The sequence below is a fragment of the Camelina sativa genome, chromosome 11, assembly GCF_030686135.1.
Source record: "Camelina sativa cultivar CO46 ecotype springtype chromosome 11, ASM3068613v1".
Lineage (NCBI taxonomy): Eukaryota > Viridiplantae > Streptophyta > Magnoliopsida > Brassicales > Brassicaceae > Camelina > Camelina sativa.
In genome coordinates, this window is record NC_141890.1 from 2,016,633 (window position 1) to 2,028,967 (window position 12,335).

At 32.0% G+C, this 12,335-nt stretch overlaps 1 protein-coding gene across 3 annotated transcripts; it reads left to right on the plus strand.

The window, feature by feature from the left end:
- The first annotated feature begins 2,856 nt into the window (after nt 1–2,856).
- LOC104721136 (3-epi-6-deoxocathasterone 23-monooxygenase CYP90C1) lies at nt 2,857–7,738 on the plus strand. 3 transcript variants are annotated; one of them, XM_010439054.3, is made up of 9 exons: nt 2,857–3,386; nt 4,825–5,149; nt 5,279–5,428; nt 5,562–5,834; nt 6,356–6,445; nt 6,540–6,618; nt 6,776–6,882; nt 7,026–7,156; nt 7,329–7,738. In XM_010439054.3, the coding sequence occupies exons 1-9, from the start codon at nt 3,145–3,147 to the stop codon at nt 7,420–7,422; spliced, it is 1,491 nt and encodes a 496-aa protein (XP_010437356.1). In that variant the 5' UTR covers nt 2,857–3,144; the 3' UTR covers nt 7,423–7,738. The 3 variants fall into 3 exon arrangements, 1 of the variants encoding a protein (XP_010437356.1); XR_015572299.1 differs by having other exon boundaries at nt 2,893–3,386; nt 5,964–6,445; XR_015572298.1 differs by having other exon boundaries at nt 2,893–3,386; nt 6,011–6,445.
- The last annotated feature ends 4,597 nt before the right edge of the window (nt 7,739–12,335 follow it).

The following is a 12,335-nucleotide window of genomic DNA, read 5'->3' on the forward strand; positions in this document are numbered from 1 at the left end:
TTTTTGTTTCTTGTGTTGATGGTCGGAATCTAAATCCTAACAATGGTAACATGTTGTTATAAGTTGTGGTCAAAATATTATACAAACACGTTAGGCAGAAAGCTGTCTAATTAATTTATTGTGGACTGACCTTTTTATTAACATGTGTAACTTGGCTTTTTATCAGTCATAAATTCGATTATTAATTAATATGACTCTTGGATATTATTTAGTCAAAAGGTTAAAAGACCTCCGATCACATGTTATAGTGATCACACTCCCCAATAGTAAAGTTGGATTAAGTATCATAACTCATAAGTAATAACAAGTTGGTGTTTTTTTGTTTTTGTTAAAAAAGTTGGTATTCGTATATCTAACGTAATCTTTAAGAGATTCCGATACAAACCTAGTGATTTGTATTAGTATTATTATGATAAACCTAATTTAATATAGCTAGTACTTTGCATTAGTGATTATTATTTGTCACCATTTAATACGATATTATATGTTAATTGACAAAAAATTAGAGTATATAAAATATATGATATCGATAATCGTACATTCATACTTAAATAATTCAAATGGCATAAGCAAATAAAATACTACTAGTTTAATAGCACTGATTAACATAATGTGTGTCGTCTGTCATGTTTTTATTATAATAAGATCATGGATTAATCAGTGAACTTATGTTCATCATTGTTTCGCATTCTAAAAGCAGATCTCGAATTTGATATATATTTTGTCAAAGCATTTGATGATCTTTTGTTTTCATATTGACCTATACTGTACCATGAAGTATGAAGTTTATGTTTACTTTGTTTTCAATCATATACTTTGCTAATAAACAATTTGGTCCAGGGAAGTGGATCTCATTATTGAGATATAAACATATTGATGATAACTATGATCGAGTATTATTAGTTCAAATTCATATTTTAAACGAAGAGGCCATAATTATAACCGAGTTACAAAACTTACAAACATTGATCATATATGAGTTTGGCGTTTCGTACAAAATTCAAATTTTTGAGGTAGTACAAAACTTTGACAACGTTGGAATTAGTAACGTAAGCTAGTACGAAAGGTTTTGTTACACGGTTTTTATCGCTATTTGTAACCATTTGGCCCGTAATAATATATATTTACATGTTGCTAATAGTGGACTAGAATCAAGAACGAGTGTACAAGGATTTTTCTATAAATGGAAAAACAAAATAATGAATAGAAAAACAAAATAATAATGAGTGGGGGTGAGAAGTAGCTATCTAATATCTAAAAATGAGACGAGACAAATTGGCCTAAGCGTGGCGCAATAGCCGCTCCCAATTTCTGTCCCCTCATTTATTTCTTCTCCATTTTGTTTATCATACAATTATGTTTTGTTGCTCTCTTAGATTAAATTAATAGTACTATTAACGTCGACTTGGAGCTATAAATTTTAGAAATACGGATCCGATGTTATAAGAGTAATGTATTAGTAATACACCACTACTATCACGGATCAAAATAATAAAGATGCATACGCATATGATGTTTCAATGCATCTTAAGAGTACTTAATTGGTAGTATTCAATGCCTGCTTAACTATAGAGGCAGGCAGTGCAGCCGCCCAATAAAAAATTATAAGCTAAAAAGACACAAACAAAAAATATAAGTTGAAAAGGACACAAAAAAAATTTATATGAACCAAAAAATCTAAAAAAAAATTAGAAGTTTTCCGATGTGTTAAGGAGTATCTTTTTTTAGTTTGCCCATGAGCAAGCGATGATAGTATCTTTTAAATATGAATAATTAAATTCTCTTAAACCTAGTAGATCGACCAATATTCTATACACAGTTGACAGTACTACGATTATTCAATGTCGAAGAATCTAATCTGAGTGTGACAATCTTTTAGATATATCAAGTTACACACTAAATATATTTAATTGTATTAATTAGTTATAATTATTTGTAGAAATAACAATAACAAAATCATACTTATTCATAATCTTAATTTAATAGCAATAACTAATAATGCAATCTATCATAAATAATACAATCAAAAAGCTATATTTTCTTACATAACACAATTAAGAAATATAAGAAAGGTTATGGAGATATGAAGTCTATACTGTACATACCAAAATATTGACAAATCAAAATATAGTTTTAAATTTTTAATTTTCAGTTTTATAAAAATATTATAGTATTATGTTGACTCAAATAATTTAATTTAATCATTTGTATTAACCTTAATTGATATAAATTAAAAATAATATAAATACACAGAGATTTAGTTTATGATTTAAAAAAATAAAAATAACAACATAATGTATGAATATTTTATGATATACAAAAATTTTTAATTATATGATTTAGTTAAAAGTACAGAAATCCAAATCTCATGGTTTTAGGTAAGATTTGAAATATTTTTAAAATAAATTATATCAACTTTCCTGAAATCTTCAAAATAACATTCATTGAAATGTCCATCTAAAAATTACTTTGTTAGAGAAATTATATATTTATTTCCAATGAAAATTTGTATAGCTATATCAAATTTCTTAAAATAACAAATACTATGTATATAGCTAAAATTCAGTTCGTTATTACTCATTAATGCAATTCTTTAGATATACATATTGTATATCTGTGAAAATCGAATTTTGACTAAATAGATATGTCCAAATGTTGTTAACTAAATAAATTGTCATTAATGCTTACTAAATGGTTGAGATGTAGTATATTGTAACTTCAAGATTATAGTAAAAATTAACTATTTATGATGATTTCTTAACTTGAATATATATATATATATATATATATATATATCTACATAAATATTACTAAATTGTTTTATATATACTATATAGTTGTGAGGCAGGTAAAATTGGATTTTATAATATCATTAATTCCTCTGTTTTGCCCACATTGACAATGACATCAACATAGCTTTAGCTCTTCAAATATTTATTCTCTCACACTTCCTCTTCCTGCATGGTTTTTGAGAATTGAGAAACCATTTTCTGTTGGAAACCTTCTTACAATTCTCTCTCTTTTTTTTTTTTTTTTATCTACTTGTGCTTAGGCATATCCCAAGACTTTTTGGTGTATGTCTATCCTCCGCTAAGAACAGGACTTTTCCGATCGCCGGAAAATATTTCTTGGCCTTCTGATTTAATGGATTTTTGGGTTGCTGGTTTCTTGGTTTTGACGGCCGGAATACTTCTCCGTCCATGGTTATGGTTTCGTCTAAGAGAATCTAAAAAGAAAGATGGAGGAGATGAACATGAAGAGAAGAAGAAGAAGGGAATGATTCCAAAGGGGAGCTTAGGCTGGCCGCTGATCGGAGAAACCCTAAACTTCATCGCTTGTGGTTATTCTTCTCGGCCGGTTACCTTCATGGAAAAACGAAAATCTTCGTAAGTCTTTTTTTCTATATATTAAATATTTTTAAACAGAAAATAAGAAAAGTCGTTTTCTATCAAATCTTATTATAATATAAACTAAACTTTTTTTATATCGAATTCTAAAGAGACAGTTCAAAATTGATTTGTATCCCTTAATTACGTCTGCTTAATTAGTTACTAGTTAGGGTCGTCTTTTTGTTCTTTATAAGTCAATTGTCCTGCCTAGTGCCTATTTCCAACAATATATTCAGTATAGTAACCCTAGAGCACCTAACTTTTTTTGTTTCTTCATCTAAACATAAATTACTAAATACCTAACACCATTTACAACAAAAAATTAAGAACTATTTTTGTAAAACTCTAACTAAGTGATCTCTTTTTAGGTAGTTATATAGTAATGATGATTTTAAGAAAAATACACATAACTCTATTGGGGATGCGGATAGTTAAACTAGAATTCTTGGACATAACATAAAATTTTCATCTTATATTAAAAGAAAAGGACTGACAAAACCAAGCTGTCTTCATGTTCTTGGCCGTATACAATAGCAAAAATAGTTTAAGCGTGTGTTTTTTTTTTTTTAGGATGATTGAGTTCAGTATATTTCATGTGTCATCATCTTTATCTCTTCTGTTTACTAGTATATAATTTTCCTATGTTATTATTATTTTAGTATGCACATCTTTCTTGTGTTCTTCTGCTATTCATTATTATTTCTTGTATACTTATAAATTTTTCAAAATGGGTCCTCTTGAATACCCACTGATTTATCCTTTACCTTATTGTATATATTTTTTTTCTTAAATCAGACACCTTCACGTTTTTTTTTCCACCATAATATAATTTTCATGATGATATATCCGTTGATTCTTTATCTTCGATATCACTAGTCTTAGATATACGAACACTAGCATATTAATATCGAGTTATCAACTAAGAAAGAAAGAGGGTAAATAGTAAATAACCTCCGGAACTTTTTTGTTTTGGTTAAAGAAGAACCTCGTGATGTTCGAGGGGAAGATATATCATATATAAAAAGGCAGCAAATAGACATGGATGAAATGTTTCTTTTTGTAGCCATACACCATTCGCCTACTTCTCTCGTAGACTTCACCTTTCCATTTAATTCATCATTCATTTAAGCCAAAGGGATGTGTCTAACTGTGCATATACCAAACCCATACAACAAAATAGAAATTTCTCACTACGAAATGTATTATTATCTCATATAGTTTTTTTGAAAAAAAATATTTATTGTACACGAAATCTAGTTTAGTACATTATTTGTCAAGAGTCAAGACCATTAACTAGAATGGATAATTTATTGTACACGAAATCTAGTTTAGCGTAAAGTTTTCATGGAAACGTAATATCGGATTTGAATTCAGATGAGGTAGAATTAGTTCTATGTTTCTTACCGAAATCTTGTTACATCTTAACTATTTTCAGATACGGAAAGGTGTTCAAGACGAACATAATAGGGACACCAATCATAGTATCAACCGATGCAGAGGTCAACAAAGTGGTGCTCCAAAACCACGGGAACATATTTGTCCCTGCATACCCTAAATCAATAACCGAATTACTAGGAGAAAACTCTATTCTCAGCATCAATGGACCTCACCAAAAAAGGCTTCACACGCTCATTAGCGCCTTCCTCAGATCTCCTCACCTTAAAGACCGGATCACTCGAGACATCGAGACCTCAGTTTGTCTCACTTTGGCTTCTTGGGCACAACTTCCTTTGGTTCATGTTCAAGATGAGATCAAAAAGGTATTGTCTTTGAAAGTATATGTGCTTACAAACAACTTAGCCACACGTTATGTCTAGTTGAATACTTGAATTATATACAAGTATAACAAATTTTGATTCGTATAACGTTTTTTGTTGTTGTTTTTGTAGATGACGTTCGAGATATTAGTTAGAGTGCTGATGAGCACAGCCCCTGGTGAAGATATGGACATTCTCAAACTTGAGTTTGAAGAATTTATCAAGGGTCTAATTTGTATTCCCATCAAATTCCCTGGAACTAGACTTTATAAATCCCTAAAGGTAAATTATTTTGTTTATATTACATGAGCACATCACTATAAAATTATGCGAGTATGTGACATCAGTATTTTTTTTTATTACATTTTGTTAGTGTGCAAATCTCTAGCTAGGGTTTAATATGTGAATCATGCAGGCGAAAGAGAGGTTAATAAAGATGGTTAAAAAGGTTGTGGAGGAGAGACAAGTGGCGGCGGGGACGACGGCGTCTCCGGCGAATGACGTGATGGATGTGCTTTTAAGAGATGTTAGTGACGGTGGTGATTCAGAGAAGCAATCTCAGCCGTCGGATTTCGTCAGCGGAAAGATCGTAGAGATGATGATACCCGGAGAGGAAACAATGCCAACGGCGATGACCTTGGCTGTCAAATTCCTAAGTGACAATCCCGTCGCCTTAGCCAAACTCGTGGTACGTCTTTTTCCGATGTACACACATGACATTACACATACAACAGCATATTACACGTGTGTGTCTTAATGCAAATTTGCCGACGTCTGTGGACCGTAAGATTGATTAGATGTTTGTCTTATTGAGGAGATTTGAACGGCTGAGATTTAATATAGTTTTCGAATCGGTGGGGTCAGTTGACTTTTGTATCCGTGGTCGCTGTCGAAAGTCTTTACAGACGAGACACACGAGTACACACAACACACAGGTGTGGGAAGGGAGGTGACACGTGAGAGTATGATAGCCGTAGGATTAAAAAAGCGGAGTGGACGGCTGTCAGAAGAGGACGATTTGTAATTAAACGCCTTTGTCTGTACGAGCGACCACACCGCCTGTCAAAAAAATAGCGTTTCGCGTCACAGAAGCGCTTTGTTTTCAACGCCTTTCATGTTTTCAATCAAAACGCAATATTTTTTTATTGCGTTTTTTTTTGTTTTTTTACTGCTTTTCCCCATTTTAATGATTTTTTATGGTAATTGTAGGAGGAGAATATGGAGATGAAGAGGCGGAAATTGGAATCAGGTGAAGTATACAGTTGGACTGATTATATGTCTCTCTCTTTTACTCAAAATGTAAGTATTATTTTTTTTAACTTTTTTTCACAAAAAAATTACCACCTTGATATAGAGAAAATAAAATATTGACGTTTTCAAAATACAAACATAGGTAATAAACGAAACGCTGAGAATGGCTAACATCATTAACGGAGTGTGGAGGAAGGCTCTCAAAGATGTTGAAATTAAAGGTAAAACAAAGTTAGTTATATTGATCAATCTGAATTGTTAGATTTTATTAGATCATATGCTTATACATTTGTGATGAAAGGTGTTATTGAATTTTGATGATAATGAATATATTTTCCTAGAAAATTAAATATAAATATTGGTGGAATGAAATGGCAGGTTACTTGATACCAAAAGGATGGGGTGTATTGGCATCATTCATAGCGGTTCACATGGATGAAGACATTTATGAGAATCCCTATCAATTCGATCCGTGGAGATGGGACGTACGTCACCTTTTCCCATAATCTTTCATACTTATCTTCCTCTGAATTAAATTTAATCTCTCTCAATTTACTTTAGCTTCTTCTTATAGTACTCAACTACTTATACTTAAGCTTCTTCATTAATCAAGTAAATTATGTAACAGAGGATTAATGGATCGGCAAACAGCAGTATTTGCTTCACACCCTTTGGCGGTGGGCAAAGGCTATGTCCTGGTTTAGAACTGTCGAAGCTCGAAATAGCCATCTTTCTTCACCACCTCGTGACGCGGTACAGGTAAACCGATCATGACTTTAAATTTGAACCATGGTCTAAAATTTTTGCAAGGTGGTATTTAGTCCACAAGTCACAAACATGACACATACTAGCAAATTTGAACCGAGACGTCTCTATGTTGCGAATGTCCTATTTTACGATTTATATGATATTAATCGTTATGTACATGTAGTTGGACGGCTGAGGAAGACGAGATCGTGTCATTTCCGACGGTGAAGATGAAGCGGAGGCTCCCGATCCGAGTGGCTATGGTTGATATTCTATAATAGAACCCTTAAAAGAACAAAACTGTTTGTGCGAAAGGAAGCAGGGTAGTATAACAAAATTATTTTATTTAAATCAATTAGCAGCGAAGAGAAGCAAACAAGAAGATTGGTGGGTAAGATAGAAAGAGCCATACGTACAGCAGCTAGTGATGGCTCAGAGATCATGAGAGATTCTAATTGTATTTTTGTTTGTCATGTCAAATTATAAGCGTTGGTTAGGTTGTCCCTTTCTCTTTTATTTATCGTACCAAACGCAAGTTGAGATATGATTCCAAATATATATATATATATGGCTGATTGATAATGTTAATATAAACCTATGTGTCGTCTCTATCTACATTTGTTTTATGCTCGGTAAATCTTAGACAGATCGAACCTATATATCTAAAAAAATCGTAATTGTCATGTAAAATATAGTGTGGTTACTGAAATAAATCCACGGAATATCGATGTGTTGTCTCGATCGATAATGTGATAATTACTGAACTGTATACTTCGACCGACGACGTATGATACATAGTATATATAATAACGTATACGACATGTTATATGATATGATATGATGTGGTATTAAAAGAGTATGATTTGGTGGGTGATAATGAGATCGAGTAAATTGAAATTTATGACGGCCATAGTAAGGACAATACCATGCACGAAAGACGAAACAGGTCCATGGGGAAAACACGTGCATGTTGTTTACGTCGACCCACCTTATAATTATTTCCACTATTATCGAATTTGTGGAGCCTTTTTATATATGTCATCTTCGACACTGCCGATTTTCATCATTATTATTTTATTTATTTATTTTGTTTACTTACTATACGGGTTTATTCGTATGCTTTCTGTTATGTTAGTGTTCGGTACGAATATATTAGGCAGTCTTAACCAAAAAAAAAACTGTTCATTTTTGTTTCAAACTATCAGTTGTAGAGGTAACGTACTTTGAGTATCAACTTTGCATTAATAAGCAAAACATCATTTATTTTCACATATTTTAATAAATAATTTAAAAAGAAATCATGAGGATGCAATAATGCATCAACGGTACTAATTACTAAACGTAAGTTACCTAGTTAATGGTGGGGAAAGAACGCCTGATAAAGTGATTAGTATGAACTCTGAAGTTATGATGGGCCAATATATTTGACCTTAAGCCCACGCTTAGCTCATATACGGCCCCTTGGTTTCCCTCGTTTTATATCTAACCAATTTTCACTCTCGAGCTTATGATGGATCGAGATAAAAAAATAAGATTCCAAAACATATGCTACATTAAAAAGAAATTACAGTCAGGAAACTCGCACCCGTAACTAAGCATCTATGTGTGAAAACTTGAAATGATAAGTGATAACTGAAATATTACTTATTTACTAAACGTCTACAACCTTGTAAATTTTATATATAAACAAGTTCGATTACGATATATATAAGTATCTCGATCGTGGGCTGTCGACCAAACGGGCAGCAAGTGATTATCAATGAGAATGTTTAAACTTGTGAATGATTAAACATATAACTGCATTTCTTAAACTAAGTAATTATGGTGAACATTAGTGTCTATGTATATATCCACAGCAGATAACAAATATATCTCTGCAAGTATATTATAATATATATAAGGCTATTATTGCTACGTGCTTATATATGTCTCTTTGTGTGGTCAATTCGACCATCGGTCTCGATGACTATGTTCAACGGCATGGTCCGGCCGTATCATGTTTTGTTTTTTGCATTATCAAACAACAAATGCTAAGATAATGTTAAATAATTATGTAATGTTTGATTAAGAACCATTGGAGAAAAATAAACAATATAATGGCTTGCGATATTAAATTAAATATGTATATGTGCTCTTTAATAATGACTCCACTAAGGTCATAAACATAAATCTCGTTAATGACCGTTATTATATTCTTTTCATGCAAAGACTTTGTCTAACAAAGATGAACCAAATTATACATGTTATTATAGCATATCATTGATTGTGTTTTAATTTGCTGAAAGAATGTTTTTTTCGTAGCATTGATGCACTATGTGATTTCTTTTGATACTTCAAATCAAACCTTTGATTAAGTATTTTATGCTTTCAAGTTTCAAGTTTTAACCAAGCAAAACAAAATCCTATATTTAATTAAGTTTATTTTTACTAGTTCAAGATATGTAGTTCAAACGAGTTCAATTAGGTAATCATATGATTAACCTGTACGATCTATTATGTAGATATTTCTGCATCCTCAGATTTGAGGGGTACTGTCATGACACCAGTCACCATGAACACTTAAATGTAATGTTTTTCCTTGAAACACAAACGACTCCTTTGATGTGGGGATCTATATTATTTATGATTGACTCAACTCAAACATGTGAAGTACTAGATGATGGATTCTTATTTATTAAGCAAGGTGTGGTAACATTGTAAATTTATTCGCCTTGGACAAAAAAGAAATCTCCATCAAGCATACATATCAGTTTCCTTATATTGCATGTACTAACAAGTGGTCCATAAATATTGTTGAAATGGTATTAATAACTTATATCTAATACATTTATTGCAAGATCGAAATATTTTTATTCAGTCGACAGTTTCGTTATAAAAGTTTAGATTTCAATCAACAACAACGGTTAACAAAAACTAATCATTTGATGAGTTGATCATGAGCTCAACGGTAAGCTTATAAACCAAAGGAAAGAGAAAAAAGGAAGTAGATCCTTTGATAACGGCAATTAGAATTTGTGATTTACAACATGTCTCATATGGTAAGCAATAATTATGTTTATAAATCATCATGATTGTAAACTCCTGTACTTCCATAATGTTGTAAAGGGCTGAATTTGCTCGTTTAAACTTTAAAGGTTTTTTTTCTTTAATGAAAAGAGTTGGGAAAAAGAAACAAAAAAAAAATGTCTAAAGCAGAAAGGAAAAAAAGAGTTAAAAAAGTTAAATAAAGCAAACATGAAAAGAATCGCTACAGAGAGAGTCAAAAGGCGGGAGAGTTAACTAACAACTAACGTGGCGTCAAATCAAGTCTCATGATCCGACTGAGGTTCTTTTTTTACCGAGTGGTTAAAACAAGTTACAGTTACAGCGGCCGTGAATCTAATTATGTCTGATTACGTCCAGACGCGTGGGTGCGTGACGTTAAGCTCGCACTTAAAAGAGGGGTTTTCTTTTTCTCCTGGTGTGTTATATGATCCCTTCTTTATTTAAAAAATAAAAAAATTGTAATAATCACTAATCGTTTTCTTTGTTAATTTATCTCTTGAGTCATAAACAGAATTAGTTTTATTAACGCGATAAAACTGCAAGTATATTGTATATATGATTAGGTTTTGGACATTAACATGTTCTTTATTATCTTTTCAATATAGTCAGGTGCATGTTACATAGGATAAAACTAAAAACATAGATTATGAATTTTGCTTAATAACATTCGAATCTAAAACGCATGTAAATCTTGATTTTCATAATGGAGATATTTTAAAACGCAAGAGAGAGAGTGTAGCTGATGTCTTCAGATACTTAAAATATATTATAATTAGGATGTCTACAGACTAATTACTAGCTGTGATATATCATACGTACAGACAAATTGTGTTTATCTGTAGAGAGTAGTAATAAATAAGTTGATGGAGTTTGGTAGAATTTTCCATATCGTAAGAAATACCGATGCTTCAGGATATACCGAATAAAGATCTAGCGTTACACATAGGTCGATATATAGAACAAGAATTAGCTTTATTTGTCTTGGGAACAAGCGAAGAATCGAAACTCCGACAGACGTAATCTCAATTAGCTGAGAGGCGTGTGAGTATAGCCTTTTTTCTTCGAATAAATTATACACTCCCATAATGCAAAAACAAACAAAAATATATAAATAGAATAAGAAAATTAACAACTCAACGTAATAACGGAATCCGATTAACAGAGTGAGGAATCATGTGGCTCTCGAGAGTTCTACGCCAATGAGGATCGAACAAAAGGGACGGAAGTAAACGACGGTGTTGGGTGTGTGTGTGTGCGTGGTTAAGAAAAGGACAAACTCACACGAGACACGTGCACCGAAGCTTTTTTCCCACGCGCCAAAGAGTTTCGTCTTTGTTCACACAGAACCAAGATGGGGTGGTAACGAAGGTAGGACCTTGAAGCACCAACCACCTCCGACGGCTAGACGAACCGACAATTGCGTTTACATGAAATTTACTGAATTGATTATTGATCAGACTATAGTCGTTATTTAGAATCAGCAAAAGTTTTACAAAGGGTGGTGAGATATTTTAGTTTCTTTACCGATAATGAGATAAAATTTGGTGATGTCCAAAAGAAAAAAGAGAGAAAAACTTGTTTACCAAAAAAATAAAGAGGTATAGAAGACAACTCTATCACCATAGGAAATTGTTTTTTTTTTTTTTTTTTTTTCCGTTTTATATGAATGGAAGGAATCTGTTTTAAACAATTTCCAAAAAGGTTAATGAGTTAATCTTAGAGAACTTTTTTACCTTTGACAAAAAAGAGTAGAGTCGGTGAAACTTTGGTGGGATCTAGTTGGTGTTATCTCTAACTAAAATTCAACCACCATTAGCATAAAAACAGGGCAAAATCAATCCACATAATACATGTAAAAAAAAGTATTAGACTCCAAAATGTGAAGCAAGGAATTGAAGTGGCCTTGTCATATAGTTTTAGGTAAAGCGTAATGCGACTGCGTGCCGGTCTGCCCCATTATATTCTTTTTTATTTGTATGCTCTTCTTTTCCGTTTTCTCTCCGCACTTCATGCAGTCGAAGCCTTATAATTAGGGTTTTAACACAAATCTACAACCTCTCCTTTTTCTTATACTATATAAACATCCCATGTGGACACCAAGACCTGGAAATCTTGACAATCAGCTTTATTTTCAATAACTAATTTA